Source organism: Limanda limanda, chromosome 11, assembly GCF_963576545.1.
Source record: "Limanda limanda chromosome 11, fLimLim1.1, whole genome shotgun sequence".
Taxonomy (NCBI): Eukaryota; Metazoa; Chordata; class Actinopteri; order Pleuronectiformes; family Pleuronectidae; genus Limanda; species Limanda limanda.
The window spans coordinates 356,280-376,086 of record NC_083646.1 but is presented as its reverse complement, the minus strand read 5'-3'; the positions used below and the strand labels follow the sequence as shown (position 1 = coordinate 376,086).

The following is a 19,807-nucleotide window of genomic DNA, read 5'->3' as shown; positions in this document are numbered from 1 at the left end:
AGGAGGACGAGGAGAGGAGGAGAACGAGGAGGAGAACGAGGAGGAGAAGAAGGAGAGGAAGAGGAAGAGGAAGAAGATCTGTGATGAACCTCTGGATGTTTCTGATGATTTGGATTTAACAGAATCATGAAGATGCAGCGGAGCCAAACGATGATGATGATGATGATGATGATGATGATGATGATGATGATGATCTGCTGCTCAGGTCTGACATGTTGTTATTATGATTAGTGTGTGTGTGTGTGTGTGTGTCTCCAATACCATCATTGTGATGACTTTTTGTCTCCTCACAACTTCTATGGGCTGTTTGTGGGTCAAGACTTTCAGGTTCAGGTGAGTTAATTAGTCTCCTCACACTGTGTGTGTGTGTGTGTGTGTGTGTGTGTGTGTGTGTGTGTGTGTGTGTGTGTGTGTGTGTGTGTCCTCAGGTCCTATGACAATAAGTTGTTAATCCTGGCTCTAAGAGTTTGAAGGTTCTTCAGAGGGTTCTTCAGAAGGTTCTTCAGAAGGTTCTTCAGAAGGTTCTTCAGAGGTTCAGCTGCGTTGGGTTTCTGTGGTTCTTGAAGGTTCTGGTTGTGGAGGAGCTGAGAGTCAGAACCATTATTGTGTGTGTGTGGGGGGGGGGTTTCATGAAATTCAGGGGGGGGGGGTCTCATGAAATTCAGGGGGGGGGGCTCATGAAATTCACGGTCACGAGTCTGGGCGTGCGACAATAGACCACAGAGAGGGAGGGCTGCTGAACCCAGGCTCTCATGACCTCTGACGACCTTTAAGGGTCGACAAGGATTTTAGGGATTTGGGGGGGGGGGGGGGGGGGACCGTCTGCTCTACACCCCCCCGTCCAGTTTTATAATGAGGACCCAGATGGAGGCGTCTGATGAAACCTGCAGAGACACGTCCTGGTGTCCTCACGTCCTCACGTCCTCACGTCCTGGTGTCCTGGTGTCCTGGTGTCCTCACGTCCTCATGTCCTCACGTCCTGGTGTCCTCACGTCCTCACGTCCTGGTGTCCTCACGTCCTGGTGTCCTGGTGTCCTCATGTCCTCATGTCCTCACATCCTCACGTCCTCACGTCCTCATGTCCTCATGTCCTCACGTCCTCACGTCCTGGTGTCCTCACGTCCTCACGTCCTCACGTCCTCACGTCCTCACGTCCTCACGTCCTGGTGTCTTTTGCACAGTTTACCAGCAGATGTTGGGGACATGACTTCAGTGTTTTGTCTCGATGCTTCTCGTCCAACATCAGAGGACGTTGAGGCTCAAGATGAAAAATCACAAAGGTTTTTATTTGACTTCGTCATTTAACTGAAACAAGTTTAGTTTCATCCAGTTCTTCACACATAAACTGGAGGACTGGGAGGACTGGGAGGACTGGGAGGACTGGGAGGACTGGGAGGACTGGGGGGACTGGGAGCTGGAGGACTGGGAGGACTGGGAGGACTGGGAGGACTGGGAGGACTGGGAGGACTGGGAGGACAGGGAGCTGGAGGACTGGGAGGACTGGGAGGACTGGGAGGACTGGGAGGACTGGGAGGACAGGGAGCTGGAGGACTGGGAGGACTGGGAGGACTGGGAGGACTGGGAGGACTGGGAGCTGGAGGACTGGGAGGACTGGGAGGACTGGGAGGACTGGGAGCTGGAGGACTGGGAGGACTGGGAGGACTGTGAGGACTTGGAGGACTGGGAGGACTGGGAGGACTGGGAGGACTGGGAGGACTGGGAGGACTGGGAGGACTGGGAGGACGAGCTGGAGGACTGGGAGGACTGGGAGGACTGGGAGGACTGGGAGGACTGGGCGGACTGGGAGGACAGGGAGGACTGGGAGCTGGAGGACTGGGAGGACTGGGAGCTGGAGGACTGGGAGGACTGGGAGCTGGAGGACTGGGAGGACTGGGAGGACTGGGAGGACTGGGAGCTGGAGGACTGGGAGGACTGGGAGGACTGGGAGGACTGGGAGGACTGGGAGGACTGGGAGGACAGGGAGGACTGGGAGGACTGGGAGCTGGAGGACTGGGAGGACTGGGAGGACTGGGAGGACTGGGAGGACTGGGAGGACTGGGAGGACTGGGAGGACTGGGAGGACTGGGAGCTGGAGGACTGGGAGGACTGGGAGCTGGAGGACTGGGAGGACAGGGAGGACTGGGAGGACTGGGAGCTGGAGGACTGGGAGGACTGGGAGGACTGGGAGCTGGAGGACTGGGAGGACTGGGAGGACTGGGAGCTGGAGGACTGGGAGGACTGGGAGGACTGGGAGGACTGGGAGCTGGAGGACTGGGAGGACTGGGAGGACTGGGAGCTGGAGGACAGGGAGGACTGGGGGGACTGGGAGGACTGGGAGGACTGGGAGGACTGGGAGGACTGGGAGGACTGGGAGGACTGGGGGACAGGGAGGACTGGGAGGACTGGGAGGACTGGGAGGACTTGTCCAATTGAACTTGAACTTGGAACAAAATAAAAAGTCAATGAATTATAAAAGTGAAGCAGCTGCAGGATGGGGGGGGGGGGGTCATTGTTGTCATTCACACTATAGAAAGTAGAGGGGGGGGGGGTAGGTCTAGGGGAGGTCTTTGGGGGGTCAGTGGGGGGGCTGACATCATGGGTTGTCCTTCTCCCACAGACCAGCTGGGGCGAGAACAAGATGGAGGAAGGTGGTGGGGGTGGGGGGGTTGGGGGGGGGGACAATGTTGCCTGAGGGAGGAGGGGGGGGTGAGGGGGTCTCGATGACGTCGTGACTGAATGTTTTTGTTTTGATATAAAATCTGTGGCTTCTGCTTTTCTTCATATCTTTCATATATATCATATTTCCCATGAGCCTTTGAAGGACCAGTCACATGACACACATCATCTTCATCATCATTCTCATCTTCATCATTTCACTCAGTGAGTATTTTCTGTTGTTAATAATAATAATAATAATAACAACATGCATCAGTAGAGCTTAAACGTTTCATTACAAATATTGTTTAAAAGTTCCTCAATGTGAAAGTCTATCTCCTCCTCAGGTGTGGGCGGAGCTTCAGAGCTGGCCTTCCTAAAAGAACCCAATGATATCATTGCGGTGCGGGACCGCCCCCTGATGCTTGACTGTCGGGTAGAGGGGGAGGAGCCCATCTCCATCACCTGGAGAAGGAATGGCGTTCCCTTGGCAGCTGGCGTCAAGGCAACGGTGCTCGGCAACGGCACGCTGCTCATCAGGAACTTCTCCAAGAGACGAGAGCGGAACGAGACGGACGCCGGCGAGTACGACTGCGCCGCGCAGAACCGCTACGGCATGTTGATCAGCCGCAAGGCGCGAGTCCAGCTCGCATGTGAGTCCCTGCAAACAGGTCACACAAACATACGCAACACAAACACTAGATATTCATCTCGTCTCCCCTGTCTCCCCCGTCTCCCCAAGTCCTCCCTAAGTTCCTGTCTCACCCAGAGTCCGTTGCTGTGGATGAAGGGGGCGTGTCCAGACTCACCTGTCAGGTGCATGGAATCCCAGAGGCCAACATCACCTGGCAGAGAGATCGACGCCCACTGAGTACAGAGGACCCCCGGTATGTACTCAGACATCTTTCTCTACTAGCAATGCTCAAAATATTCCACAAACAAAAAATAAAAATAGAATATCGAGTTGAATATCCAAAATATATATATAAAAATATACACCTAAAAAAAAAAGTAGGGCCGATATATGGTAAGGTGCATATCATTTTACCATTATATTTATAGATCATACAAATGATTCAAACAGACGTGTTGTTGATGTTAACATCATTTAAAACATGTATTAATACATCTGTTCATGTATATTTACACACAGGTACACTCTGCTTCCTAACGGCGTCCTGCAGATCACCAGCGTTCAGCGAAAAGACAGCGGCTTGTTTCGCTGTGTCGCCTCAAATATCGCCAACACTCGATACAGCCACGAGGCACAGCTGTCTGTTACTGGTAAGACCAAACTGAGGGCAGAGAGACTGACAGACCAAACTGAGGGCAAAGAGTCTGACAGACCAAACTGAGGGCAAAGAGACAGACAGACCAAACTGAGGGCAGAGAGTCTGACAGACCAAACTGAGGGCAAAGAGACCGACAGACCAAACTGAGGGCAGAGCGACTGACAGACCAAACTGAGGGCAAAGAGTCTGACAGACCAAACTGAGGGCAAAGAGACAGACAGACCAAACTGAGGGCAGAGAGACTGACAGACCAAACTGAGGGCAAAGAGACAGACAGACCAAACTGAGGGCAGAGAGTCTGACAGACCAAACTGAGGGCAAAGAGACTGACAGACCAAACTGAGGGCAAAGAGTCTGACAGACCAAACTGAGGGCAAAGAGTCTGACAAACCAAACTGAGGGCAAAGAGACAGACAGACCAAACTGAGGGCAAAGAGTCTGACAGACCAAACTGAGGGCAGAGAGACTGACAGACCAAACTGAGGGCAGAGAGTCTGACAGACCAAACTGAGGGCAAAGAGTCTGACAGACCAAACTGAGGGCAGAGAGACTGACAGACCAAACTGAGGGCAGAGAGTCTGACAGACCAAACTGAGGGCAAAGAGTCTGACAGACCAAACTGAGGGCAGAGAGTCTGACAGACCAAACTGAGGGCAAAGAGTCTGACAGACCAAACTGAGGGCAGAGAGACTGACAGACCAAACTGAGGGCAGAGAGTCTGACAGACCAAACTGAGGGCAAAGAGTCTGACAGACCAAACTGAGGGCAGAGAGTCTGACAGACCAAACTGAGGGCAGAGTCAGGTTAATGTGGTGTCTGTGCTGATGAAGGTTCTGGTTTCTTTGGGTCCAGTTGCAGGATCCAGGATCTACCAGGAGCCTGTCATCCTGTCCGGACCTCAGAACCTCACCATCAACGTCCACCAGACGGCCATCTTGGAGTGTATCGCCACGGGCAACCCCCGGCCCATCGTGTCCTGGAGTCGCCTCGGTAACACAACGCCACCGTGAAACTCAACAACACCTGAACGCTGTTTATATCACCTGCTCTGATCACGTGTGTGTGTGTGTGTGTGTGTGTGTGTGTGTGTGTGTGTGTGTGTGTGTGTGTGTCTGTGTGTGTGTGTGTGTGTGTGTGTGTGTGTGTGTGTGTGTGTGTGTGTGTGTGTGTGTGTGTGTGTGTGCAGATGGCCGCTCCATGGGGGTGGAGGGGATCCAGGTTCTGGGAACAGGGAACCTGATGATCTCCGATGCGACGCTGCAACATTCAGGAGTTTACGTTTGTTCGGCGAACCGACCAGGAAGTCGCTCCAGGAGAACGGCGCTCGGACGACTCGTGGTTCAAGGTGACTCACACACAAGTCCAGTCTTTCATGTAGCACATTTAAAACAATACACACATATAACCATGTACACACAGAGATCCAGACAAACACTGGAATACATAAACAATATTAAATAAATAATGTAGGAGCTAATTTATAGAACCTGACGTCTCCCGTCGAAGGCAAAAGAGAAAAGTTGGTTCTTGAGCTGTGAATGAAGTTCTGATGATAATACATGTTTATAAATCATAGATAACATCTATAATAAATGTTTATGTATCATAGATAATATATATTATACATGTTTATTAAATCACATTATGCGTTACAGCAGCATGTCAAGGGCAATTTCACAAAGAGCAAAGAAAAAGGCAAAAGACGACAAAAGAGACAAGCGTACAAATTGCATTGCAATGAATAAAATAAATAAATAGGACTATGAGATGTGCAGTAAAAAATGTATGTGAATATAATATGTGTCTAAAATAATATTAATTCACAGTAATTGTGGCACTAATCTGAGAGTTCTGTGTGGATAGAAACTGTGAGAGTTACACACAATAATTTCAATAAAGTATCAATCTATCTATTTGTACACCACAAATAACATTATAATACATGTTTCAATATCCTAGATAATTTATATAATTCAATATATATATATATAAATATATATATATATATATATAAATATATATATATATATATATAGTTCGCTCCAGCTGCAGATCACTGGGGGTGGGGTCAGAGGGGTCAGAGGTCACACAGGCTCATTGTGTGTCTGTGTCTCAGACTGAGCTTCATTAGAATAAGGATTAGCATGTGAAGAGTCACACTTCACAAAGAGCACTTCATCCAGACCAACAACACAACAAAGCCAGATCCACAAAACAACCACAACACAACCAGAACCACAACACCACCAGATCCACAACACAACCAGATCTACAACACAACCAGAACCAGAACACAACCAAAACCACAACCCCAACACCACCAGATCACTACCAGAGTCAGAACCACAACACAACAGAACCAGATCCACAACCAGAACCACAACACCACCAGATCCACAACACAACCAGATCTACAACACAACCAGAACCAGAACACAACCAAAACCACAACCCCAACACCACCAGATCACTACCAGAGTCAGAACCACAACACAACAGAACCAGATCCACAACCAGATCCACAACCAGAACCACAACACCACCAGAACACTACTAGAGCCAGAACCACAACACAACACAACCAGATCCACAACACAAACAGAACCAGAACCACAACACAATCAGAAGCAGATCCACATCCCAACACAACCACATGAACAGACACAAACGAGTGGTTCTTACTTTTCACTGAGTTGTTCCTCAAAGTTTAGAGAAGAAACGTTTCAGCTCAGATGAGTCCTCTGGTTTATTGACGTGTGTGTGTGTGTGTGTGTGTGTTACTGTTGGGGTGCGTGTGTGTGTGTGTGTGTTACTGTTGGGGTGCTTGTGTGTGTGTGTGTCTTGCTGTTGAACTTGGTGTGTGTGTGTTTTGCTGTTGAACTCGAGGTGTGTGTGTCTGTGTGTTTGTCGCCTCCTTCACAAATCAACTTTATTTCTCTGTTGATGACCCCCCCCCCTCCTCATTGATAAATAGCTTCTATTCACCCCCCTCACCCCTCCCCCCTTTCCTCACCTGACCTCTGACCCCCCTGAGAAGAGCAGTGGGCGGGGCATGAGGAGGTTAATCGAGGGCACAGACTCTTTGTTACCGTGGAGACAGAGTGGAGGCGAGACAGCACCTGTCTGTCTGATGCAAAATGTGTTCAGGGGTCAAAGGTCACAGACAAGTTCAAGTTCACATGATTTCACACAAACTCATTTAATGACATCATCACATCTTTAGTAGATAAACCAAGTCTCTCTCTCTCTCTCTCTCTCTCGCTCTCTCTGTCTCTCTCTCTGTCTGTCTCTCTCTCTCTCTCTCTGTCTCTCTCTCTCTCTCTCTCTCTCTCTGTCTCTCTCTCTCTCTCTCTCTCTCTGTCTCTCTCTCTCTCTCTCTGTCTCTCTCTCTGTCTGTCTCTCTCTCTCTCTCTCTCTCTGTCTCTCTCTCTCTCTCTCTCTCTCTCTCTCTCTCTCTCTCTCTCTCTTTCTCTCTCTCTCTCTCTGTCTGTCTGTCTCTCTCTGTCTCTGTCTCTGTCTCTGTCTCTGTCTCTGTCTCTCTCTCTCTCTCTGTCTGTCTTTCTCTCTCTCTCTCTCTCTCTCTCTCTCTAGACAACTAGATAACATCAGTTCAGTAAATTATTCAAACTTTTATATAAACCACATGTGAACATTTTACAGACACACAACTTTACTATAACAAATAATATATACTAATCATATAATTTATATGAATGCATGTGTGTACATATACACAAAATCTCTGTTTTATATTATTATCTAAAGTAAGTAACTACATCGTTTTTATTTATTTGTTCAGCTCCTCCAGAGTTTGTGCAGTGGCCTCAGTCTGTCTCCAGACCAGCAGGGGGCAGCGCTGTCTTCAGCTGCACGGCGTCTGGCGTCCCTGAGCCGCACCTCATCTGGCTGAAGAACGGCAAACTGCTGACGCCCAGCGGCAACGTGAAGCTGACCAACGGAAACACGTGAGAGCCTGAGAGACTTAGGGTAGGAGTGAGGTCATCAAGGTCGAGTCCCTAACGTCTCTGTGTCCCCCTGCAGGACGCTCGCCGTCACGTCCATCACGCCCGAGGACGAGGCCATCTACCAGTGCATCGCTGAGAACAGCGCCGGGACCAACCAGGCCAGCGCTCGTCTCGCCATCAGCCAGGGGCCCGGTGTCCCCGCGGCCCCCAGCGGGCTCCGGGCCACGCCCCTCAGCTCCAGCAGCATGCAGCTGACCTGGGATCAGCCGCCGGAACACGCCGGTCACGTGATCATCGGATACGTTCTGCACCTGCGCCGGCTCGGAGGTCCGATCGGTTCATGTGTTTACAAGAATCCTTCTCTGTGATTGGGTGAGGACAGACGTTGACCTGATGTCCCCTGTGTGTCCTCAGAGCCGGACGGCGCCGAGCTGCAGGAGGCCGTGAGTCAGAGCGTCTTCACCCACAGCTTCAACCACCTGGAGGAGGCCACGACCTACGACCTCTACCTGAAGGCATACTCCGCCCAGGGAGGAAGTCAGAGGTCCAGCAGCATCACAGCCACCACGCTGGGAGGAGGTCCGTCCCCATGTCCTCATGTCCTGACTCCGTCCTCATGTCCTGATCCGTCCCCATGTCCTGACTCCTTCCCCATGTCCTGACTCCGTCCTCATGTCCTGATCCGTCCCCATGTCCTGATCCGTCCCCATGTCCTGACTCCGTCCCCATTCCAAAAAAAAATACAATTATTTTATTTTTTTTATAAAAAAAAATAAAAAAAATAAATATATAATTATTGTATAATATATATACGTTGGTTAATACCAAACAAATGGAGGAGGCCACAGGAACAGGACAGGCTAGCGGAGAAGGAGAGGCTACCTGAGCAGACATGCACAAGCACGCACGCACGCATAGTGCATGTGCGTGGCTGTGCGCAACATTATAAACCACCTCCAGTGTCGTTGGGGGTCCCCAGTCTCTGGCACCGTTATATTGGGGGTCCCAGGCTGAAAAGTTTGGGAACCCCTGCTTTAAGAGAAGACGACTCAGTGTGCTCAATCAAAGTATTTATTTAGAAACAATGAACAGGTTACAGTAAAGCAATGAGCTTCCAGTACATTAGTTGCATCAGAGCGCCATGAACATCCGTGTCTGTCTATTTTATAACAGTAGATCTTCGTTCCTCCTCCTCCTCGTGCGCAGGCGTAATCCATCCTCCTGGCTTTTGGAATACGGAAGTGAAAAGGAAGACACTCCCAATGACGCTATAGTTGCTAGGCAACCTGTTTACTTCATAAATGTCCTTCACCCACCAGATGCAATGAGGGCCAAAGGTGTTTACAATCGGAGAAAAGAATATTATGTTTCAGCTACATCAAAACAAACCTGACTGTGTAAACATTCGCAACAACTGAACCAAAACAACGGAACAGAATGAAGTCAACAGAGTCGCTCTGTCTGACCTCCAGAACTTTATCAGCTGTGAGACCAGTCTGAGAATGAAAAGATGATTATTTCTGCTATATCATCTGTACGTTCTGTTTGTACAGACATTCAACGACTAAACCAAATCCAGGCAACAACAATGTGACGCCTATACATTCTAATTCGTAGATTAAACATTAGGAAGGAAAAGGTTATTATTAAATCATTTGTACAAGGCATAATGTCTAACTAAAATTACTTATATCTTTATATGTTTAGAGTACAAATATAATTTGAAATGCTTCTATCTTTATTTGTTTAGAGTTGTGTCAGCCACAGACTATAGTTAAAAAGTTTGAAATACCAACAGTCCCCATGTCCTGATCCGTCCCCATGTCCTGATCCGTCCCCATGTCCTGATCCGTCCCCATGTCCTGATCTGTCCCCATGTCCTGACTCCATCCTCCTGTCTGTCCTCCTGCTTCTGAGTCCCTCTGTCTCTTTATCTCTGTGTCTCTTTCGTCCCACAGTTCCCACTTCTCCCAGTTTCTTCACGAAGGTTCTGAACCAGACAGCGATGCAGGTGTACTGGGACCAGCCGGTGCCTGGGAAGCTGGAGGGCTTCAGACTGGAGTACCGCAGGGTTTCCAGCCCCAACGTCCAGGGACAGGAAACCTTCCCCGCCCACATCAACACACACACCGTGTCCCACCTGGGTGAGTGCCAACGCAAAGGTCTCTCCTGCTGACCTCCTGTGGCCCCTGAGGTCAGCGTGACCCCTGACCTCAGCCTGACCACTGAGGTCAATAAACCAAATTGAATTATTAACCAAACAACAGCAACACGATGGTGGAGATGACAGCAGGATGTGGTCGCTCTGCGGGGGGGGGGGCTCTACTGGAGTCTGGTTCCTCTGCAGCACAAGGACCGAGGACGTTAGCCGTTAGCCGTTAGCTAGCTAACCCTGAACCCTTTCCAATTGGCTGTGTGTCCTTCCTTCCTGTAGAACCTGCAGCGGTGTATGATGTCACGCTGGTGGCGTTTAATGGAAACGGCGACAGTCCAGCCAACCGGCGCCTCGTGTCTCTGGACCAGGGAGGAAACATAGCAGCAGGTAGGCCCTGACCCATGAACTCTGACCTCTGACCCCTGACCTCTATTGAACTAGTGTGTGTGTGTGTCTCAGCTGGTCCGACCTGTCACTGTGATCAGTCCCATGGATCTGTCTCCGCCCTGCTGGTCGGCGTCCACAGTGGCCTCGCCTGCGTGCTCTGCTGCATCATCTTCATCCTGCTGGGATACAGACGCAGGTAACACCTTCATCCTCATCATCACCTTGATCTTCCTCATCTTCATCATCTTCATCATCTTCATCATTTTTCTATTTTCAGTTTGTTCTGTAGGAAGGCAGCGAGCTGGGATGCTCCGCCCACCCTGAATGATGTCAGAGATCCTAAAGGTCACACAGCTGAAAACATCGAGCTCAGCCAGGTAACAAACACACACACACACACACACACACACACACACACACACACACACACACACACAAACACACACACACACACACACACACACACACACATCGGGGGGGGGGGCGTACTCCATCAAAGTGGCTGAACGTAATACGGGCACTGGTAACCAGTAGTGTGAGTGAATTAATAATTTAACAATTATTAACGACTGGTTTATTAACAACTGGTTTATTAACGACTAGTTTATTAACGACTGGTTTATTAACGACTGGTTTATTAACGACTGGTTTATTAACGACTGGTTTATTAACGACTGGTATATTAACGACTGGTTTATTAACGACTGGTTTATTAACGACTGGTTTATTAACAACTGGCTTATTAACAACTGGTTTATTAACAACTGGTTTATTAACGACTGGTTTATTAACAACTGGTTTATCAACGACTGGTTTATTAACGACTGGTTTATTAACGACTGGTTTATTAACAACTGGTTTATTAACGACTGGTTTATTAACGACTGGTTTATTAACTGGTTTATTAACAACTGGTTTATTAACGACTGGTTTATTAACAACTGGTTTATCAACGACGGGTTTATTAACGACTGGTTTATTAACGACTGGTTTATTAACAACTGGTTTATTAACGACTGGTTTATTAACGACTGGTTTATTAACTGGTTTATTAACAACTGGTTTATTAACGACTGGTTTATTAACAACTGGTTTATTAACAACTGGTTTATCAACGACTGGTTTATTAACAGCTGGTTTATTAACGACTGGTTTATTAACAACTGGTTTATTAACGACTGGTTTATTAACGACTGGTTTATTAACTGGTTTATTAACAACTGGTTTATTAACAACTGGTTTATTAACGACTGGTTTATTAACGACTGGTTTATTAACGACTGGTTTATTAACGACTGGTTTATCAACGACTGGTTTATTAACAACTGGTTTATTAACGACTGGTTTATTAACAACTGGTTTATTAACGACTGGTTTATTAACAACTGGTTTATTAACGACTGGTTTATTAACAACTGGTTTATTAACAACTGGTTTATTAACGACTGGTTTATTAACAACTGGTTTATTAACAACTGGTTTATTAACGACTGGTTTATTAACAACTGGTTTATCAACAACTGGTTTATTAACGACTGGTTTATTAACGACTGGTTTATTAACGACTAGTTTATTAACGACTGGTTTATTAACGACTGGTTTATCAACGACTGGTTTATTAACGACTAGTTTATTAACGACTGGTTTATTAACAACTGGTTTATTAACGACTGGTTTATCAACGACTGGTTTATTAACAACTGGTTTATCAACAACTGGTTTATTAACGACTGGTTTATTAACAACTGGTTTATTAACGACTGGTTTATTAACGACTGGTTTATTAACGACTGGTTTATTAACGACTGGTTTATTAACAACTGGTTTATTAACAACTGGTTTATTAACGACTGGTTTATTAACGACTGGTTTATTAACGACTGGTTTATTAACGACTGGTTTATTAACGACTGGTTTATTAACGACTGGTTTATTAACGACTGGTTTATTAACGACTGGTTTATTAACGACTGGTTTATTAACGACTGGTTTATTAGCTACTGGTTTATTAACGACTGGTTTATTAACGACTGGTTTATTAACGACTGGTTTATTAACGACTGGTTTATTAACAACTGGTTTATTAACGACTGGTTTATTAACGACTGGTTTATTAACGACTGGTTTATTAACGACTGGTTTATTAACGACTGGTTTATTAACGACTGGTTTATTAACGACTGGTTTATTAACGCCTGGTTTATTAACGCCTGGTATTAACAACTGGTTTATTAACGACTGGTTTATTAACGACTGGTTTATTAACGACTGGTTTATTAACGACTGGTTTATTAACGACTGGTTTATTAACGACTGGTATATTAACGACTGGTTTATTAACGACTGGTTTATTAACGACTGGTTTATTAACAACTGGCTTATTAACAACTGGTTTATTAACAACTGGTTTATTAACGACTGGTTTATTAACAACTGGTTTATCAACGACTGGTTTATTAACGACTGGTTTATTAACGACTGGTTTATTAACAACTGGTTTATTAACGACTGGTTTATTAACAACTGGTTTATCAACGACGGGTTTATTAACGACTGGTTTATTAACGACTGGTTTATTAACAACTGGTTTATTAACGACTGGTTTATTAACGACTGGTTTATTAACTGGTTTATTAACAACTGGTTTATTAACGACTGGTTTATTAACAACTGGTTTATTAACAACTGGTTTATCAACGACTGGTTTATTAACAGCTGGTTTATTAACGACTGGTTTATTAACAACTGGTTTATTAACGACTGGTTTATTAACGACTGGTTTATTAACTGGTTTATTAACAACTGGTTTATTAACAACTGGTTTATTAACGACTGGTTTATTAACGACTGGTTTATTAACGACTGGTTTATTAACGACTGGTTTATCAACGACTGGTTTATTAACAACTGGTTTATTAACGACTGGTTTATTAACAACTGGTTTATTAACAACTGGTTTATTAACGACTGGTTTATTAACAACTGGTTTATTAACAACTGGTTTATTAACGACTGGTTTATTAACAACTGGTTTATCAACAACTGGTTTATTAACGACTGGTTTATTAACGACTGGTTTATTAACGACTAGTTTATTAACGACTGGTTTATTAACGACTGGTTTATCAACGACTGGTTTATTAACGACTAGTTTATTAACGACTGGTTTATTAACAACTGGTTTATTAACAACTGGTTTATTAACGACTAGTTTATTAACGACTGGTTTATTAACGACTAGTTTATTAACGACTGGTTTATTAACAACTGGTTTATTAACGACTGGTTTATTAACGACTGGTTTATTAACGACTGGTTTATTAACAACTGGTTTATCAACAACTGGTTTATTAACGACTGGTTTATTAACAACTGGTTTATTAACGACTGGTTTATCAACGACTGGTTTATTAACAACTGGTTTATCAACAACTGGTTTATTAACGACTGGTTTATTAACAACTGGTTTATTAACGACTGGTTTATTAACGACTGGTTTATTAACGACTGGTTTATTAACAACTGGTTTATTAACAACTGGTTTATTAACAACTGGTTTATTAACGACTGGTTTATTAACGACTGGTTTATTAACGACTGGTTTATTAACGACTGGTTTATTAACGACTGGTTTATTAACGACTGGTTTATTAACGACTGGTTTATTAACAACTGGTTTATTAGCTACTGGTTTATTAACGACTGGTTTATTAACGACTGGTTTATTAACGACTGGTTTATTAACGACTGGTTTATTAACGACTGGTTTATTAACGACTGGTTTATTAACGACTGGTTTATTAACGACTGGTTTATTAACGACTGGTTTATTAACGACTGGTTTATTAACGACTGGTTTATTAACGCCTGGTTTATTAACGACTGGTTTATTAACGACTGGTTTATTAACGACTGGTTTATTAACGACTGGTTTATTAACGACTGGTTTATTAACGACTGGTTTATTAACGACTGGTTTATTAACGACTGGTTTATTAACGCCTGGACAGAACCAGCCTTGATTGACATTAAGCTACTTTGATGGCTCCCCCCCTCTGACCTCATGAATGACATCATTCACATTTCCTCCAATCAGATAATCACTTTGATCTATCCATGTGTTTTCATTTGTTTGTCGTCATGGTCGTCATGGTCACGGCTTTCATCCTGTTAATTGTGACCCGTCTACTCTTCCCACAGAGATGTGACTCCGCCCCTCCTCCAGTGATGGTCATGGTTGAACCAACACCCCCCCCCCTTTCAACCAATCCCAGGCACTAGATAACCCCCCCCCGTCGGCTCCTCTGCTTCTGACAGCCTTACAACCCCCCCACCCCCCCTTTATAATGACACACTGAGATTGATGAAGATGAAGATTATGATGAAGAGGATGAAGATCATGTGATTGATGTGACATCACTTGCTGATGTTTGCTGTTGAAACCAAAACCTTTTTTCTTAGTTTCATTTTTTTGAGTCGCCGTCAGTGCCGAGCGTCCTGAGACCACGAGGCCTTCAGCCGGGCTGACCAGAGCCGGGTCGCCAGCAGGGGGCGCCGCCGCCGTGCGCCCTCCTGCTGAGGCCCAAAGCCAAAGTGATGTATTATGACTCTGGTCAGCAGGCGTCTGAGGAGGACGTCACCTGTCCTCCGCTTTAGCTCGTTAGTGTTTCTCACCTCAGGTCCGAACGCAGAGGTCTGCTGCCCCCCCGCTTCGCCACCAAACTACCTCCAAAGAGCGTGACCTCAGTGTCCTGCTGCTGCTCACCTCCCTGAAACCAAAAGGCCACTTTGTCCTTGAACCTGACGTGACCCCGACGTGACCCCGACGTGACCCCGACGTGACCCCGACGTGACCCCGACGTGACCCCGACTCCCTTAGACTCTGAATGTTGCTTGTCTGACCCCGCCCCTCGCTCCTCTGCCCTATGACTTTGTTTTTGTTTGACACTTCCTGTTGGACTATAGCCACTTCCTGTCCCCTGCCTGCAGGTGTGTGCAGCCTTGTCAGCCGTGTTAAACCTGACCTCTGACCTCTTTACAAACTTTTCTATCGACGAACATGTCGCAGCTTCTGAAGAGTTTCGTCAAAATTAAAAATTGTACCTTTAAATTTTAGGCGAGCTGATTGATGCCCAAAGATAAAAAGTTTTTACTGTTCAAACTGTTGTTTCAGAGTCGAAGAACAAACTGAACCAATATATATTTCAGTGATTTTTCAGTATTTTTGATATTGTGCTTCGTGTGTCAGGATCCGTTTACAAACGGTCAAAACCAAAAGAGTGAAAGAAAGAACCCGACCGATCTATAATTATGAGAACCAGAGTCTGTGAGTTCTGGTTCCGGTTGAATGTCTCTGCAGCGTCTGTCTCTGGTGCTGGCAGTGACCCCAGGACACCTCGACCCCGGGACGCCTCGACCCCGGGACGTCTCGACCCCGGGCAGCTCGACCCCGGGACGTCTCGACCCCGGGCAGCTCGACCCCGGGATGTCTTGACCCCGGGACGTCTCGACCCCGGGACGTCTCGACCCCGGGACGCCTCGACCCCGGGACGCCTCGACCCCGGGACGTCTTGACCCCGGGACGTCTTGACCCCGGGACGTCTCGACCCCGGGACGTCTCGACCCCGGGACGCCTCGACCCCGGGACGTCTCGACCCCGGGACGTCTCGACCCCGGGACGTCTCGACCCCGGGACGTCTCGACCCCGGGACGTCTCGACCCCGGGACGCCTCGACCCCGGGACGCCTCGACCCCGGGACGTCTCGACCCCGGGACGCCTCGACCCCGGGACGTCTCGAGCGTGAACTCAGACTTTCAGATCTGCAGAAACATGTTGACGTCTCAGGGTCAAAGGTCGAGGGTCACTGTCAGAGTCCAACAACAGAAAATGTTTTATAAAAATGTTTCTTTTTCCAAAACTTTATTCTTTCAGTTCAGGTTTTTCTGTGAAGAGGAAATTCTACCAAAATGAAAACAAGAGTTTTGGATGATTAATACTGAAAATATTGTTATTATTACATGTTTTTCCTGTTTTCAAATTTAACTTTTTCTTGTAGTTGAATGAAAGTGTGAAATTTTTTCTAGAATTTGATAAAAGTTGTTTTCAGCTGAAGGTCGAGCAACTGATGAACTATACGTTTGTTTTCATGATGTTATGACGTTCAGTTAGTAGTTTTCACGATGACGTCATCAGTTATTTACGAAGGTTAGAAGAACTGTTTAGTGACTGAAGCTAGAACCAATGAGAAAAGTGATGCTTTAATTTACCAATTTCTTTTCTCGAAAACATTTTATTTTTAATATGTCAAAAAAACTCAAACATCCCAAAGCTTTAATGTGATTTTAAACAGATTTACACCAAATAGATTTACAAACATTTACAAATGTTAAATTACATAAAAGTCTGATGAAATAATTTGTTTTTTTATTGTCACTGATTCACAGAATTTTTCTGATGATGAAGATGATGAAGTCTATTTGTGAATATTTGTCGACACATGAAACCAAATAAACTGATGTAGAAACAGAAACTTTGTTCTTCATTTTGCTGTTGATCTGTCACAGAATGATTGATATGTGACAGGTGATGACGGAGCATGACTCAGTGGGTCTGGAAGCTGCAGCCAATCAGAGCAAAGTAAATGGCTGCTGTGTAAAAAGGTTTATATTTTCAATAAATATGATTGATTAAGTAAGAATCAGTGACTGATTGATCACTTAAATTTAAAATGTCACAAAAATTAAAAAAAGTAACTGTAACTGAAATTTCTTCGTCATCTATCTTTCCTCCGATTGGTTCATGTGGGTGGAGGCCTACCCTCTGATTGGTCGGTTGTTCACTGGCTGTGAGGACGCTCTCTGGCACGCAGTCGCTCTGGAGGTCGTGGCGAAGCACCGGCAGCGCTCGCTGACCGGCGGAAGCAGACGGCGAGGTCGGCCCTGAAGGACGGCGTGTAGAAGCCGTAGATGACCGGGTCACAGCAGGTGTTCAGGTTCCCAAATACAAAGAGGGCGTGGTGGACGTACTCGGGAGTGACGCGCAGCATTTCAGGCTGGAACCAGTACCAGATCCCCAGCAGGTAGTACGGCGTCCAGCACACCACGAAGGACACAACGATGACCACCGTCATCTTCAGAGTCTTCATCCGAGCTTTGGGGATGATGTCAGTGCCGCTGCGGCGCAGGTACGATTCTCCTGCTGAGAAGGGAATCCATCAGTGATGTCATCAGGGAAGTCATAGCGTTAGAGTGTGTTTCAGGTGCGTTACCTTTGTCCCTCTTGTGCTGCTGGTGAATGTGCAGCAGGATCCGGCTGTAACAGCAGCTCATGACCAGCAGGGGGACAACGTACAGCGTGGTGAAGTGAAACATGTTGTAAAGCGTCTCCTGCCAACGGCGACTGAAGCTGCCGTGAGACGCACACTGAGTGAAGTCCACGCCGTCCACCATGATGGTCCTGAAGATGAAGAGCTGGAGACAGGGTCAAAGACAGGTTAGAGAGACAGTCTCCTCACTCGGTTTTTCCAGATGGATCATTATGACCAGGGGTGTCCAAACTTTTTTACCTGAGGGACACCTGCAGAAAAATATAGGAAGGACTGGACCACTAGACACCGACCGGGGGGGCTAGGGCTAGGGTTGGAGTCCATGTCGCCAGCGTTCTGAGGGACAGCTGGCAGGTCAGGAGTAAGTTTGGCGCCACCTAGTTTTTAAACTAAGAAGTGCGATACAGTGGGCCATAGTCAATTATATTTTTAGACTTTGATACGGGCCAATTAAAAATGGATGGCGGGCCGCAGTGGGCCTGCGGGCCGTAGTTTGGACACCCCTGATTTAGACTGTCCTAAGATGAAGCTCATCAGAGTGTGAACTGTTGTTTTATTGGCCCCATGTACAATCCTCCACTGGAGGTTCTGTTTGTCCACAGGGGGGCTTGTACAGGGACCAACCGCCCCTCCCCAAACGGTCAAACTTCAGAACTCAGGACCACGTTCCCATTCTTTCACGTGTGATCAGTGACATCACAGCATGTTGACAGACGCCCTGTAGCTTCAGAGGTGTCCACTGTCCACAGAGGACACCAGTGTCTGTCCCTCTGAACCGTCCACCTTCACCACACAAACTGCTCCTCTGCACAATGAACCCGTTCCTCTGATCACCTCATGGGGGCGTCATAGTCTTCACTGTCTCCAGCTCATAGCATCTTAGCATTGTTAGCATTCCTGAAAAAAACCAAGTGGCACAGCTAGCAGAGCACAGCAGGGGGGGGCTTCACTTTTAATCAGAACATTCCTGAAGAGATTTCATGTTCAGGGTTTAAAGCCGGAGCTGCTGCTGGGACTCGTTACCTGTATGGAACACGCCAAACACGCCAACACGCCAACACGCCAACACGCCAACACTCCAACACTCCAACACGCCAACACCCCAACACTCCAACTGGCCAACACGCCAACACGCCAACACGCCAACACTCCAACACGCCAACACGCCAAACACGCCAACACCCCAACACTCCAACACGCCAACACGCCAACACGCCAAACACGCCAACACGCCAACACGCCAATCACAAAAAACACGTCAAACACAAGAAACACGTCCAGAGATCTACCTGTGGTGATGCGAGCAGCAGGCTGAGGCTCCAGGCCGTCAGAACCATTCGCCGATTCCTCCGGTGAGCGCTCAGAGCATCCAGCGGGTGCAGGATGGCGTGCTGGCGGTCCAGGCTGATGACAACGAGGATGAAGGCCGAGGCGTGCATGGCAAACAGCTTCAGGAAGCAAAGGAGTTTACAGAGCACGTCTCCTCCGTACCACTGCACCGTCCGGTTCCACACTGCGTCCAGAGGCATCACCACGAACGTCATCATCAGGTCAGCCGATGCTAGGCTCAGCATCAGCGGCCGCAGGTGGGACGCCAGCCGCCGGCCACGCCCACGCCACACGCTGGCCAGTAGGGCCAGGTTACTGCAGGCCGCAAACAGGAAGAGGACCAAGGTGGCGCCGACACGGAACTGAGCAGCCCGAGTGAAACTGGGAGCGTCCCAGTCTGAGAGGGGGCGGGGCTGAGAGACGTTGGTAGGGGGTGGAGCTACATAGCCGCTGGCTGGAGACAGGGACCAGTCACCTGACATCCTGCAGAAAAGGAGGAGTTTCGACTGAGGTTCGATGAACAGAAAACGTGTTTCCATTCGAATGGACTGAACTCTGTGTTGTTGGTTGTGAACACGTTGATTAAATGCTCATTTATTCTCAACATTAGATTTTATAAACACACGGAGCTGTTTCTGCCTTAAGATTTCCTGTATTTGTTTACTAAAGTTTACAGATACGAACAAAACAGAGAAACTG

The 19,807-nt window shown here is 47.0% G+C and overlaps 2 protein-coding genes across 2 annotated transcripts; one reads left to right on the top strand and one right to left on the bottom strand.

Moving 5' to 3' along the window:
* Positions 1–156: 156 nt before the first annotated feature.
* Positions 157–16,258, top strand: LOC133013778 (immunoglobulin superfamily DCC subclass member 3-like). Its single transcript, XM_061080822.1, has 16 exons — positions 157–205; positions 3,003–3,308; positions 3,398–3,542; positions 3,809–3,939; positions 4,800–4,937; positions 5,134–5,292; positions 7,747–7,912; positions 7,989–8,239; positions 8,327–8,491; positions 9,871–10,056; positions 10,347–10,454; positions 10,527–10,650; positions 10,732–10,831; positions 14,655–14,728; positions 15,134–15,191; positions 15,845–16,258. Exons 1-16 carry the CDS (start codon positions 157–159, stop codon positions 16,256–16,258), a joined length of 2,574 nt encoding a protein of 857 aa, XP_060936805.1.
* A 1,032-nt stretch (positions 16,259–17,290) lies between these two features.
* LOC133013777 (gonadotropin-releasing hormone II receptor-like) lies at positions 17,291–19,590 on the bottom strand. Its single transcript, XM_061080821.1, has 3 exons — positions 19,069–19,590; positions 17,723–17,924; positions 17,291–17,652 (listed from the first exon to the last, which is right to left on the bottom strand). The coding sequence occupies exons 1-3, from the start codon at positions 19,588–19,590 to the stop codon at positions 17,291–17,293; spliced, it is 1,086 nt and encodes a 361-aa protein (XP_060936804.1).
* Between the last annotated feature and the right edge of the window lie 217 nt (positions 19,591–19,807).

Coding starts and splice junctions, on each gene's coding strand:
- LOC133013778 (XM_061080822.1), top strand. CDS start 157: ATGATGATGATGATGATGATGATGATGATGATGATGATCTGCTGCTCA. Junction 3,940..4,799: donor GGCACAGCTGTCTGTTACTG/GTAAGACCAAAC, acceptor CTTTGGGTCCAG/TTGCAGGATCCAGGATCTAC. Junction 5,293..7,746: donor CGGACGACTCGTGGTTCAAG/GTGACTCACACA, acceptor TTATTTGTTCAG/CTCCTCCAGAGTTTGTGCAG.
- LOC133013777 (XM_061080821.1), bottom strand. CDS start 19,590: ATGTCAGGTGACTGGTCCCTGTCTCCAGCCAGCGGCTATGTAGCTCCA. Junction 17,925..19,068: donor TGCTGCTCGCATCACCACAG/GTAGATCTCTGG, acceptor CCCTGTCTCCAG/CTCTTCATCTTCAGGACCAT. Junction 17,653..17,722: donor GCAGCACAAGAGGGACAAAG/GTAACGCACCTG, acceptor TTCCCTTCTCAG/CAGGAGAATCGTACCTGCGC.